General features: G+C 47.1%; 1 protein-coding gene across 3 annotated transcripts in view; it reads left to right on the forward strand.

Moving 5' to 3' along the window:
* LOC144113567 (uncharacterized) overlaps positions 1-15,204 on the forward strand; it is a 78,109-nt gene that overhangs the window by 20,110 nt on the left and 42,795 nt on the right. For all 3 annotated transcript variants that reach the window (XM_077646709.1, XM_077646710.1, XM_077646708.1), the window contains exon 5: positions 10,806-10,942. In XM_077646709.1, the coding sequence (XP_077502835.1) occupies positions 10,806-10,942 (137 nt within the window). The remainder of the gene's footprint in view (positions 1-10,805; positions 10,943-15,204) is intronic.

Here is a 15,204-nt window from a genome sequence, read left to right on the forward strand (position 1 = left end):
CTGGCGGCGAGGCTTAACCTTGTGTGGCCAACCACCCTGAGTTGCGTCATATTTGGTTATAGTTTGGGTGTACAGCTGGCGTGGGCAGGACTTGTTTGGAAGTTCCTGTCGCATCCCCTCGTTGGGCTCCATGATGGGCGGCTGACACCGTGGCTGAACAGTACACTAATTTGATGGCTCCCCCTTCACAACAAAATGATTGCCCTCTAAAACGAATGCGGACCGATGTGAGAGCCCAGTACCTCCAGAAATCCTAGGAAACTTTCCCGAAATTCCACGTTCTGCACAGCGAAAAGACAAATAACTGCCTGAACATTATCCACATTCTTGGTTGTAAAAACCTGACTGATGCCTTGGGCATGGGCTACAAGCTAAAACAAATGCCAAGTGGGGACCTTCTAGAGCTAAAAGACAACGTCCAACATTCAAGCCCACCCAGGCCACACACAGCGAGCCTGCGGCAGGGTCATCTGCGCCCCTGGCAGACGCGGTGTAGGCCGCCCTGCCATCTCTAGAAAAGGGCCAACCAACCCTCAGGTCGGCAGCCCAAAAGACCTCTCCCCATCGGGGGAGGTCTGCATATCGCACACCCGTGCCTTCTCCATGGAACTCCAGCACTTCCAGTGAGGCAATGGACACAATCCCCAGCACATCCACAATGCAGGGGTGGCACAGCTCACTTGAGCATGCCAGAAAACCAAAAACTCAATTACAGGCTCCAATAAACCAGGAGCCTAGGTTTTTAACTGTATCCCCCCCCCCCCCCCCCCCCCCAAAAAAAAAAAACAGAAAAAATGGTGTTCCTAATTCATTGGAACTGCCAAGGACTACTGAACAACTACAGCAACGTAAAGGACCTCTTAAATTCATTTTCTCCCGTGGCGCTATGCTTACAGGAAAGAAACTAAGGACCTCAACATAACATTTTAAATAGTCTTCCGCTGTGGCAGAGAGCACTCAAGTAGACTCTCTGGAGGTGTCGCTATTATAGTACAGAGTGGTGTTGCAACTCACGAGGTCAAACTTAAAACTACATATGAAGCTGTTGCAGTCACTGTTCTACATTTCAAAACAATTACAATATATTCTATATACCTCAAGCCACACTTAACAGGCGCGTTATGTGATCTAGAAGCACAAACTGACACTAGATGTCGTATATTAGAGGATTTTATTCTGTCCAATAATATTTTCCTGCTTAGTACAGGGAAACCCATGCTCCTCCAAGCTCTGGAAAAATGTGCTGCATAGACCTGTCTTTTGGTTCACCCTCGGTTTTGTAGATTTTAAATGTGACGTTCTGAATAACCCCTTTGAAAGTGATCACCTTCCAGTAGTAAATAACCAGTAATCACCACCATCATTCATTCCAACCTAACCACGTTTTTGGAAGCTCCACGTAGCTGACTGGGAGCTGTTTCGGGAAAAGGCTGCCCTATAAAAATTATTTGCGGATCATCTTAGCGTTGAGGAACTTAATGAAATATTTACATATTGTATCATTGCTGCGGCGCGCCTAGCTATCCCTCAGTCCTTGGGAGTGGTTAGACAGAACCACAAGGTGTCGTATAACAGAAAATGTAGAGAAGTGAAAAAAGAGCAAAATAAAGCCAGTGGAATTTTTCACAGGTACTCAAGCACGAGAACCTTATAAACTTCAAAAAGGCGAGAGCTAATGCACGGTGTATTCATCGCAGTGTCGAGAAAGCTTCCTGAAAAAAATACATATCGTATGTAAACAGTTTAATCACATCCAAAAAAGTGTGGGAGCAAGTTCATTAATTAAATAGCAACTTCTCCCCTTTCACAGTTTTTTTTTTTTCTTACAGCCCCTGATACACAAACAAGTATAGAGGAACAAGCATACATCCTAGGTGAACATTTCTCATGTGTTTCCAGTTCCTCACACTACACAGAATATTTTTTAAAATACAACAACACAGCTGAGAAAAATAACTTCTAACAAGTGGTTACACAAATGAACCATTCAAGAGATTAATTACAATCCAAGAAATAAACAGTTCTATCTGTCTGCAAACAGACTGCTTCCAGCCCTGATGAAATACATTACAGGCCGCCGCGGTGGCTGAGTGGTTACGGCGCTCGGCTGCTGGCCCGAAAGACGCGGGTTCGATCCCGGCCGCGGCGGTCGAATTTCGATGGAGGTGAAATTCTAGAGGCCCGTGTACTGTGCGATGTCAGTGCACGTTAAAGAACCCCAGGTGGTCGAAATTTCCGGAGCCCTTCACTACGGCGTCCCTCATAGCCTGAGTCGCTTTGGGACCTTAAACCCCCATAAACCAAACCAAACCGAAATACATTACGAAATGCTGGCACATCTTTCCCAACCTTCTGTAGAAGCACTTTTGAAATTTTTAACAAAATTTGGACACCAGGAAAAATTCCGGAAGCTTGAAAGCCATTATAGTACCATTCCTGAAACTGGAAAAGCAGCCAACACCCCCTGCTGGTGTTGGCTGCTCTTACCAACAGCTCTTACCAGCTTCCTCGCAAAGTCTTCTGAAAGCGTTTTGAATATCAGGTTAACCTTCATGCTTGAATCTTGGGAACTCATTGATATTCATCAGTGTGTTTTTAAAAAGGCATGCTCGACAACAAACCATTTAGTTTGCCTCGAAAATATTGCCTGAGAGGCTTTCATACATCAACAGCACTAGCACTGTCTTGCGGTCTTCTTTGATCTCGAAAAAGCATACCACACAACTTGGAGTTTCAGGATACTCTGCGACCTAGCAGAACTTGACATCCGTGGAAGACTGTTGAACTGCCTAAATGACTTCCTATCCAACCATTTCTTGTATGCCTAGGTTCAACCCTCTCAAAGAACTTTGTTCAAGAGAATGGGGTACCTCGGAGTGTGTTATAAGCACAACACTTTGTCGGGAAAATGAATTCATTAACCCAAATAATCCAAAATCAATTATGTACTCAGTTTGTTTTAATGATCTTCAGATAGCCCTGCACGTCAACAAACATATCAACATGCGAGAGACAAGTACAATTAACAATAAATAAACTAACTAGCAGCATGGGCAGACAGAAACTGATTCCAGTTCTCTGCTCAGAAAACAGTGCCCGTCATGTTCTCTCGCAAACGAGGCTTACAGAGCAATCCCACCCTCCATCTAAGGGAAACCGAATTGCCAGTAAAATAGCAGCACAAATTTCTAGGTATAACTTTTGGTAAAAAGCTCACATTTCTTCCACACACAAACAACCTGAAGAGAAAGCTTCCTGATCCTAAATGTTCTAGAGGTGCTTTCATGAAAACAGTGGGGGTCCGATAAGACATGCCTTTTTGCACATTTATCGTGCTCTAGTTCGATCCTGCCTAGATTACGGGTGCATCGTGTATGGGTCTGCGAGGCCATCATACCTAAGACGATTGGACCTCTTGCATAACCTTGGTTTACGTCTCTCAACTGGCGCATAGAGAACATTCTTCATAAACAGTCTCTATGTCAAAATCAATGAACCCTCCCTTACAGACAGAACTATGCTCACAGGCACATGTGTCCTGAAAATCCGTTTCCCTGCTAGAACGGCTCTGCTATCCCATAGTTACAAAGTGCACTTCCAGAACACTGTTCAACAACAAACCCCAGTCATCAGACCTCTACTTCTTCTACGCTTTGAGGACAGTTGTCAAATGTTAGGAATACTGGATACCCTTCCTGATGTCGCCTCAAGGCACGACCCACTGCTCCCATGGTACAGCCTCCCCACTGTATGTGACTTTACATTTACACACTTTTTGAAAAACTAACACCACGCGAACACACGCTACAGGAATTCTTGGCACTACAAGAAAAATAAGTGAACTACACAGAATTTTACACTGACGGCTCAAAACAGCAGACTATGTCGGAAGCGCAAGGAAACTGGCAAAAAAATGGTAAGGCTGCTAAACTGCATACATTTTTACTGCTGAATGTTATGCTGTCTCTGTAGCTGTAAGCAGAGTAATAAGTAACAGTATTGAAAATGGCATCACCTACACAGATTCACTCAGCCTTCTCACGACATTGCATTGCAAAAACGCTGCCAAACCATTAGTAGGAAGCATAATAGACAGCATAGAAAAAGTCGCAACACGGGCATATGATAAAATTCTGCTGCGGGCCAAGCCATATTGGAATAGATGTAGATGAAAGAACCAACCTCTGTGCCTGCAGAAGCTCACAGTCATGCAATCAAGAAAGTTTGGCATGCCCCATAGAGACTGAATGAAATTAGTACATAGTAATTTGAAGGCTAAATGGCAGACAACTTGGGACAGTGAAATAAAGAACAAGCTTTTTGTAAAGCCTGTCCTCAAAGAATGGAAGACCTGTACGCACCAGGAGCACTTTATGGAAGTTATTTTATGTCGTCTCCGCATAGGACACACACACCTGACACAATTTCTTACTGACGAATCAAGACAAACCTCTTTGTGAAAGATGTGGAGACGAGCTCACACCAAACTATATTTTACTGTCATGCTCAAACTTGAAAAACTAAAAAAGTACTTTACTCAATTTTGTAATCAACACATCCTTTTCCATGCATCGCTGCTCTTAGGTGATAATGGTCGTCGTGGTGGCTTAGTGGTTATGACACTCGGCTGCTGACCCGAAAGACTCTGGTTCGATCCGGCCGTGCTGGTCGAATTTACATGGAGGCGAAATTCTAGAGACCTCTGTACTGTGCGGTGTCTGTGCACGTTAAAGAACCCCAGTGTGGCCGAAATTTCCGGAGCCCTCCAGTACAGCATCCCTCGTAGCCGGAGTTGCTTTGGGATGTTAAAAGAGTACTATAGACACCTAACTTTCGCGTGCGTGTTCTCTTGTTTGTAATGATACGTAAGGCATTAATTGTACATTGATAACCATCTGGTATTCTCCTACGACCGCTAAAGAATTTATGATCGCATTTCTTTCTCGTGCTGTTTCGGTTTCAACAGCCGAATGAGGATTGTGACGTCAGCGTGTGTTTACAGGTCACGTGAAACATGAAAATACAATATAATTGCTGCTTCCACATTAGTTGTCATTCCGGCTCTTGAGAAAGGCTGGCTTCAATTCGGCAGTAAATTAAAACGATGAAGCAGCGATTATATGGGCGTGCGTCACATGACTCAAAAGCACTCTTTGACGTCATGGCCATCGTTCGGCTGTTGAAACTAAAACAGCATGACAGAAACAAAATCTATTATAAACTATCTAGCAGTCGTAGGCAAATATCACATGGTTATTCATTGTAGTAGTGTCTGGCGCATCATTGTAGAGAAGAAAACATGCCACCAAAATTAGGTGTCTACACTCTTTTAAATGAAGCTGATTTTCTTGATAAACCAAGTTCTAACCCAGCGCCTCACTTGTCTTTGATGCACCTCAGCAACTTTCTCATTCCTGCGTAAAGTTTCTTACTATTAACTGGAGGGAAAGCTGGCGGCACTGCATCTCGGCACCATGGGCGCTGGAAAGCATCATGGCCGTGAGCTACTTGGTGCGAGACAGTCGGATTTTTTCGGGAAGACAGAGTGGTGTTACTTAGATATCCCATTTCGTCCACAGCGTGCCCCGCGTTGCAGACAACTTCGGCGCAAACGTAGTGCGCAAAAGCCATAGTAGCGAAAACGCAACAGCATACGACGCCAATAAAAAGTTTTTGTTTTCCGAAGTGCCATTTTTTTTTAAACCTCATAAAGTGTTTAAGCGACAACGTTCTTTTAAAACATACTTCTTCTTAAAAGTGCGCCTGTTAAGCACGAAATGTTGGCTTTTCTTGTCTGCAATACTAGGCCAATAGGAGAGCAAGCCAACGCTTATTTTGGGCAACTTTACATTTACATGCTTTTCTGCTCATTTTTTTGCAATTTATAGACAGGATATTCGAATGTTAGGGCATTATCATACATTGGTTATTTTTGCATTTTTTCTTGGTCAAAAGTTGTGGTTCTGCAGTCGGTAGCTGTCAGTCCCATGATGCTTGAGTGCCTGTGGTGGCAGAGGTGGTCTCGAGGAAGCTACATGCGAACTCCCATAGGCGGGGCGCCAGCTTTCCCTCTAGGTAAAAGTAAGAAACTCTATGCATCCCTGAGAAGAAGGCTGAGGTGTCTATTTCAATGGTTGGGAGCCTCAAGATCCTTGCCAGCCAGGACAACTGCTGAGGTTACCAACCCTCTTTAAAGCTTTTACCTTTAGCCATGCGTTCAGACAATTTCCTTTATCATGTGTTTTCTGCATGATAGCCTTAGATGCTTATGCGCCACTAAGCCGTGCCTTTAGACAATTTACTTTATCATGTGTTTGCCGCATGATAGCCTTAGATGCTTATGCGCCACTAAACACAACATTTTTTTCGGATTTGGTTTTATCCTGATTGGTGTGCTGCAAGCACATCTTAACTTTTCACGGTGTTTAACTTAGCACCTGATACTGTGCTTTGACTGTGTTCGGGTTTACTGCATTCGCGTGTTTATTAAATTTTAATTTCACTGTTCACACCATTCCTGTCAGTCCTGACAGGACCTATAGTATGTATAATAAATAGAATAAATAGTGTGGCATGTTATTAGGTTCGCAACCATGCTTGTACAAGGTTGCCTAATGTATGATCCTTCCTGATGGGTGAGGTCAATGATGGAAAGTGGGAGGATGTAGCAATAGAGGCAAAGACCTTTCAGGTACTCTCTGCAGTGTTTTTTGGTGAGTGGTGCTTTGTTAAGGTACGAAACAGCGCAGCTAACACGAAGGACCAGAAAAAGAAGAAACACGGACACGAGCTGACTTACAACTGTCTGTTTTAATCTGTCTGTGTTGCTACAAGTTATTTCTCGTACACAGGGCTCTTTTATGTGTAATAACCTTGATCTTTCTAATCCCGCCGTACTGACTCCGCTCATCGCAGTCTACAGGTGTAGAGCCCGGACTAGGTTGCAGTTTGTGATGATGACGTGAGGCTCTGACGCGGCGATTAGAGATTATAAATATGTGGTTTTTCGATTAAAACAGACAGTTTTAAGTCAGAGCGTATCCGTTGTTTCTTCTTTTTCTGGTCCTTCGTGTTAGTTGCGCTGTTTCGTACCTTAAGATGCAATACCAACTCGCCCACTTTGCTGTGGTGCTTTCCTGAATGTTGTAGCCATAGGTATGGTGGTCATGGTCACTTGAGGACTGATTGTCTGGGTGTGAAAATGAAATAGTGACATGTTCCTGTGTTTATATGAGTACTACATGAGTTTGTGGGGAGGTCGTTTTGAACAGTGGTGCTAGGTTAGACTAGCATATTGTAGCACTACAGGGAAACATGCCACCAGCTTTTTGTATGATGATAGCTAGGACCTCAGACCAATGTATCAGTACTCCCTCTGTAGCACTGTCTGATAAGGAAAACCGTTACCTTGATTGTGAATGCTAACTTGCGAATGCAAATTTTGTGCCTGCTGTAGCAGTGATATCTCCCACGTATGACTTACCTGTTGACACGTGCCTGATGTACTGGCGATTTTGAATGTCACGCAAGTCAAGCATGCTTGTTTCCCTTCCGGCCACCAGGGCAGTATTTATACTGGCTGGCGGCCAATAAATGTTTTAGTTGTGAGTCAGTGCTCTGTGTTGTGTCCCCTCTTCTCTGTCCCGTCTGTCACGCTGTTATGGATTATCGTGAGCACCGACTCGCCCAACAAATGGTATTGTATGATGAGGATGTCTGGTTGAGTATCTGTGAATGTAATGTGGTTGAGAAGGTATTCTTGTAGGGCCCACAGAAGTTCCATTATAAGACATGAGAGGCTGTAGTGTTACAGGGAGGGTTTGAGGCTTGGCATTTATCAGCCATTTTATATAGGATCTCTTCAAAAATGGAAATTGGAGAATTGAGGACTTGAAAGGCATTGAAGGTTCAGGCAAGAGCTGGATTTAAGGGTGGGCTAATGAGTAGCTGAAGAAGTGCACACTATCTTTTGTAAGTCGTAAGTTGAAGGGGCGGGGGGGGGGGGCAAAGGAAACGCAGAAGTGGGGCATGCTGGGCCGCTCACCTGTTGCACTGGATGGATGGCTCCCCTGATGGTTTCTGGTGTAATGTCAGCACCAAGCCTGGGTGCGAACCAGAGTGCTTGGGTGGGAGTCTGGCATAGCAGCGGGCGGTGGAGGCTTACAAATGTTGGGTTTCCGGAGCGGCTACGAGTGCTAAATCCTTGGTGCTTAATTATACATCTTCTGCTGCAGCTGCACTGGGTTGGGATGCAAATGTCTGTGTACCATTCGGTTAAAATCTTTGTCGCTTCAGGGTGTTTGTGGCGGGAGGGATCCGTCAAGTTCAGCACATTTGAGGCTCACATTCGTGGCAGGCTTCGGGGGTCGTTTTGTCTGCCGGTAGGCGGAAGCCGCGGGCAGCACGGAGCGGAGAACCCATTGCGTGTCAGACACGCAAGATGTTCCTTGGCTGAAACACTGAGCGTTGCACGCTTTTTTAGGCGGGTGCGGTTCTAAGGCGGTAGAGCAAAGATAACATGCCGAGGAAGGGTGGGTCCATAGATGGCGACGAGAAAGGTGGGGTCTGGCCGTAGCGGCGGAACCGCATCAGCTAGACGGCTCGGTTTGGATTTGAGAGTCTCGAAACGATGAGGCCATGAAATAGGTTAAGACACGTTCTAACAACGCCCGGCTCATTGTTGAGTCGCTAGCCTCGTGCGTTTTAGGTAGATGCATTTTTCCTAGGAGAGTAAGCTGCCGATTGTCTGTAGGCAACTGAATCACGGTATGTGTCCACTGCAACGGATGTTTAGATGCGGTCGGCGTTGCTCCACGAATGTGTCGGGACGCTGCTAGCTTGAAGGCCTGCTGGTGATCCTGGAGTCCACGGCTGGCAAATTTGTGTTATTTCTGACCACCAGGGTTGTGATTTGTGGTGAAAGTAGACGGTATGTTGGGTCGTGGATGGTCCAAACGGCTCGGTCGTCGGTGTTGCTCATGGCGAGTTCAGGCCAACGATGAAAGGCTGGGCAGCGTGCCTGGAACAGTGGCCGCCGCGAGGCGGTGTGCGTGCATGAGAGCTGGGTCTCGTGCAGATAGAATCGATGTCGAAACTTTACTGGCGCTTTGTAGGCACCAGACAAGGTGGCCTGTTTTGGCGTTCCAGTTATGCCGAGGGCGCTGACTGACCCCCTGTAGGATTTTTTTTTTTTTTTTTGAGCAGGTTCTGAGACCGGCAACTGGATAAATTGCTGCTGGTATTCGGGAGCACGAAGCGAGCACGTCTGGCCGTCTTGTAGTGTCGAGGGCCGGTCTAGTTTTACTTGGAACTTCCCACCATGTTCCTTGGGATTGAAGTGCCGACTTTCTCGCGCAGGATAGAACTCAAAATGAGTGTAGCACCGCTCGCGGACGGCTCACGATGCATCATGCATTGTGCCTAGAAACACATGGCGTTTAAAAATGGTCCGCTGAGCTTCTGCACTGGTGCATTTGTACTTGCAAATCACAGCGGCTGAGATGCCGGTTCGGTCAAAAAGCGATAGTTGCACGGTCACATGCTGCTTGATTTTATATCTAGATCTGCAGCTTCTCAGCTGCTGGACAGATCTGCGGCACCTCAGAAGTGATGCAGGTCTTGTTCTACATCGACTGTATTCAGCCCGTCGGGGTCAAGACATCGCCTCCTAATTACTAGGTACACTAGGAGGCTATGCTTTTGACAAGTCTGGACCGTCTACTTGTGTTTCGAATGAAACCATCCGGGAAAGCGACTCTCCTGTCGCGCTTCATGCTGTGAACGTCGGTACTGTCAAGGGTGTGAATGCACTGCGAATCTTGCGACTAGGGCACGCGGCCCCGCGCGTGTATACATCGAGGCAGTGGTATCACGAAGGTTGGGGGGGGGGGGGGGGTGCGCGCGCTGAGAGGGGCCACAGCTGCTGTTAAGTGTGGTGTGGGGGAAACAACTTTGCCATTTTTGTGTCAATTTCTTCACCCTGTGGACTTTCTTATTACCAGTCCAGGCATTACTTCATGTTGCAATTCGCTTGCGATGTCTATCTAATTCATAAATTACCATTTACCCTCATAGTGTGGCTCAATTTTTTCACTGTCGGTCATGGCAGCAGCCGGCTACAACATGACTTGTGATTGCTGTATGCTGCACTGTCTTTGCTACTTGTGCATGTATGTACCATCCTTGTACAAGGATGCATGGGATACTGCTGTGTTCCAAAGTGCACGAGCCATTAAAGCACTGGGTTGACCCTATGAACAAGCTGCCTATGACGCTGACTTAACCAAGTAAGAGTTGACATTACAAACAAAACGCGCAACCTCAGCCGTGGCCTTGTGGGTTGGTTGTCTGCCTCATCTTCAGGAGGCGGCCAGTTCAAAACCAACCAGTGGACGCCCGTCGGTTTCAAAATTGGGTGCAGGTGTCCCCTGACCTGGTGACTGGTTCTCTCAGGAGGTGAACACCCTGAGAAAGGATCTGAGATACTGCTGGGCCCTTCAGAGCTATCATCCTGTTTCGAATATTAGCCTAACAGCAACCCTGTCTGGAACAGCGGCATGTGGTTTTTCTTTTTTAGCTTGTATAGCATGTGTACCCTTTCTTGCATAATTTAGCCAGCCACAAAGCTGCACTGTGGGTGGCCGAGTAAATAGGCTGCGCACTAAACAATACACACTGGCAAAGGCTGTGAAATCTTTTTTCAAGGGGGGGACTAATTTGGGGACGGCTTTCTTGGATGTGCATTTGTTGCATTTGTATTTGCCACACGCAAGGCTTGCTGCAGTTGTCTCTGCTCTGTCTTGAAGGCGGGCCTGGGGTTGGCCAGCAGCCACCTATGGGAGGCCACGGAATGTCTGGCTATGGGCGGTCTGGGCCTCCGCCATCTTCCAACATGGTCAGTCAGCAACAGCCCATGCCAGCACAGCAGCCACATCACCAGCCGGTGAGTTCTGCTTCATTGCAAAGCCTTGATTACCTGTTGCCACTGTGACCGCTACATGTATTAAAGGAGTATAGAGACCTAACTTTTGGGTACGTGCAGGGACCCTGGAAAGGGGGAGGGGGGGGGGGGGGGGGGGGCAGCGTTCTCCTGTTTCCAGTTGCTTGCGCTTGGGTCAGATTTCTGACAATAAAAGCACTTCAGTTCTAGGACTCTTTTAGTGCAAAACACAGTGGAGCTGAGCTACTTGGCTTCGTAGCCAGTTGTAAAGCATTTCGGGTATGAGTAACCTAAACCAGTCATGTCCCAACAGAAGTCGACTGTCTGACCCATGTACATGATCATGATTAGCAGAATTTAAACAAAGTATGCACAAACTTTTTTAGTGCAATTAATCACTCCTCGTGCATAAAGCTTCCCATTTCAATTCGTTTTATATTACCGTGAATATATTTGCCCCGTTTGTTCGTTCGCACTCAAAACCGCCGGCACGCGGCTTGATCATTTTGTTTTCTAATGTGAGATGCAACTAGACTTACCTCTATTGGTCGTGATGGGCAAATGTTTCCACAATTTTCCAGATTTTTGTAGTTGCTTTTGGTTCTTTATTTCGAAGTTCATTGCCAGCTTTAAATTGAGCGCGACCAAGAACTGCAGGCATTCGGTTCGATGACCGCCGAGCACACTTGTGGCTGTCGCCGCCGCCGAGTCATTCAGTCCTTAGTGGGCGCGAGTCAGCTTCTTAAACAGTTTCTTTTGGAAGCCTTTTCGTTATCTTGCTGACTGCTGGATTGTCATCACCACATAAGCTCGAAGTCTTGCCCCCCCCCCAACCCGACACACACACACACACACACACACACACACACACACACACAGTTCTAAGAATCCTGGGTGTGTGTTTTCTTGTTTGTAATAATACGCAACGCATTAATGAATTACCACCCGGTATTCTCCTACTACCACTAAATAATTTATAGTCTCATTTCTTTCTCGTACTGTTTCGGTTTCAACAGCCGAATGAGGACTGTGACGTCAGCATGTGCTTACTGGTCACGTGAGACATGAGGAGGAGGAGAAAACATTTATTGTCACACTGTATTAACCCTTTCACTGCCACTCCCGAGATAACTCTGGTGACCACACATGTGCACCCCCTGCCTCTCCCCATAATACTCACGTAAAACAAAATGATGCAGGCATGTCGCGCCATCCTATGGAGATGACTCAAAAATAACACAGAACTTGTAGGATGACTTTTCAACAGGTGGAGCGCATGTTCCTACATCCACATCGCTTCGACATCGCCTCGGCAGAGCAGCCATGGTGAGGCAGCGTGCCTCGTGTGTCCGCGTTTTGACGGATGAAGAAATTCACGAACTGCTTATGAATTCGGACTCCGATGATAGTGACAGTGAGGAAGCAGCCCGTCTAAGTGCCTTGCCAAGTGATGACAGTGATGAAGAGCCCCTTCCACAAAGAAATCCGCGTAAGAAGAGGAAATCCGACGAGTGGGATTTTTTGCTGGAAGAAGAGAGAGTTCAAGCCTTAGGAGCATGCTTTCGACCCATCTTATTCAGAAATCTGCAATGACATCACAGCGGCATCTAGTGAGCTAGAGATTTTTGAAAGCTTGTTTATGCCGGACATTGTGAAAGCAATTGTGGATCAAACTAACATTTTCCAACACCAAGTACATGCCGCGCTGGCACCAGCGGCCGGATCCCGCATACACCAGTGGAAAAATGTGACTTCGCTGAGTTCTATGTATTTCTTGCTTTCGTAATGCTCATGGCTCATTCAAGAAAAGGTAGCATTGCCCAGTATTGGTCCACGGATCCCCTCTTGAGTACACCTGCATTCTCAAAGTTGATGAGTCGCAACCGTTTCCTCGTCATTTTGAGGTTTCTTCATTTTTCTAATAATGAAGATCAGATCCCTGGTGACAGGCTGCACAAGGTGCGCTCGGTTCTCTTGACGCTTCGGAAAAACTTTCAAGGGGTGCTATCACCATACCAAGATCTTTGTATTTACGAAAGCCTGCTGCTTTTCAAAGGCCGATTGGCATTCAAACAATATATCCCATCCAAACAAAGCAGGTTCGGCCTGAAATCATTCGTACTCCGCAATGTGAAGACAGGCTTAGTGCTGGACATTGTGTTGTACACCGGATCCTCAACTGAGATCCATGACTCCAAGATAGGACATGGAGCATCAGTTGTCCTCTTGTTACTGGACAAGTACCTGGGCAAGGGTCATGTCCTCTGGGTAGAAACCTGGTACACCAGTGACGCCCTCTTCACCTACCTTCTCAAAAAAGGCCATCACCGTCTGGAAGACGAAGTAGCGAGCATTAGCCGTTTGGTTTACTAGACGAAGAAAGCGAAGAAGAATGCGCCACTCGGCTCGAGAAACGGAATGTAATACCCTTTGAAATGGGGTGGGTTGCCACCACGCTCGGCTACGTGTGCACGCACGCCGCCTAGCGGAACGATCGCCACCTAGCGCCATCTATCAGAGAAATTACGATGCACATCTTATCATTGTCGAGTTGCACCCCCTCAAGATACGTCCCAAACAAAATTTGCTTTGTTTGGGGGGTCAAGGTGGGCCTAGAATTAATTAAGCTTACAGTGTGATATGGTAATACTCCAATTAGTAATTGCATGTATATAGTGTTTACCTATTACTTAATTATGGCATTATTTCTATACCACAACCCATAGGGTTTTATTTGCCTACCAAATTCGGTATACAACTGTCCCCGGATGGGTGCCCATTGTTGTTGGAGTATATATATAGCGGAACGAATGAATATATGTATAGCGGTCCCATAAGGGGACAGTTTTCCTACCCGTTTTAAGATATTTCTTGGTGAGGGGTGGGGAAAGGAATGAGAGGGCGCAACCAGTTTTAATGGCCGCCATCTTGGATTCGAGAAACCGAAACTATGCCGCTGTTTCGTCTCCTGACGTCCTACTCGCATAGTTCCACCTCTATCCACCTTATTGGACCGTGACGTCGGCAGGTGGTTGTTTCTACAATGCTATTGTAGATGGCGCTACAAGTCCCAATGCAAGATGTGCTGTTTTCTAGTTGCAGCCACAGACGGCGCTTTGATCTCAGGGTGGTAGGAGACTTCTCGAAATCTTGAAACGTGTTGAGTAGTTGCTGCCACAGATGGCGCTGTGATCAAGGGTCATAGCAGACCCCACGAAATCTCGAAACGTGATGAGTAAGAGCTAACGCTCTTAAAAAAGACCAATGCTTGCGGTACAGTCCGGAAGAACAGGAAGGGTATCCCACGCGACGAGAAAAGACTGGAAGAAGGGGAAGCCAGCAAGATGTGCAATGATCAGCTTCTCTTCGTCCGCTAGAAAGACAAACGTGAGGTGCTCATGCTCACAATAAAGCATAAGGGTGGCATGGTAGAGTCCGGGAAAGTGGACAAGACGGGCGAGAGCAGAAAGATTCCCCTGTGCGTCTCCAAGTACAACTTATGCATGGTTGCTGTGGACAAGGTCGATATGGTTGTGGCCCTGACCGGTACATTTGTAGCGGCGCTGATGAAGAGGAAGTTGGCGCGACCTGCCTCGCGCAAACCAGAAGCTATGGCTCGTGCAACAGAGAACACTTTCAGCAACCGACCAGGCCAGCAAGGTCAACATCCCACTCCGCCGGCTCACCAGCCGCGGCTACTGGGACTCCAATAAATATGGTTCACCCTCCACATTCTAATGACACCAGACGACAGCCCCGACGCACGCAACGCCGCTCCCACCGGCTCATCGCTCCTGCCCGTCCTGTCCTTCCACTTGGCCTTGCCGCTGCACGCCCCCTGTTCGCACCAGGCTTTCGGCAGCTTTTCATCGCCATGTACGCACCTCCCATCACATCCGGTGAGCTCCTTCAGCCGTATCAACGCCCCTTCCTTCCTCGGCTGTCCGGCCTGCCCACGTTTTTTGCCAGGGACCCCGTTTTGTGACTGGTGCTGCTGGACTCGCACTTTCATGTCCACAACGTGTCCAGCCAGCTGCTGCGCTATCAGCACGCCAGCCGCGAACTACCACCCGGTCTCCTGGCACAGCTGCAGTTGCCGCCTCCCGGTCCCGACGTATACGCCGATTTCACAAAGGGCTTGACGGCATATTTTGGCTTGGAGCTCCCGCCGACTCTGTGCTCCTGTTCCGGACTCGGAAGCTGCGGCGTCACTCGACTCACCGCCCCTGGCCGCATTCTCGACCCGAGCTGCTTCGGTTTTCCCT

The sequence above is a fragment of the Amblyomma americanum genome, chromosome 1, assembly GCF_052857255.1.
Source record: "Amblyomma americanum isolate KBUSLIRL-KWMA chromosome 1, ASM5285725v1, whole genome shotgun sequence".
Classification (NCBI taxonomy): domain Eukaryota; kingdom Metazoa; phylum Arthropoda; class Arachnida; order Ixodida; family Ixodidae; genus Amblyomma; species Amblyomma americanum.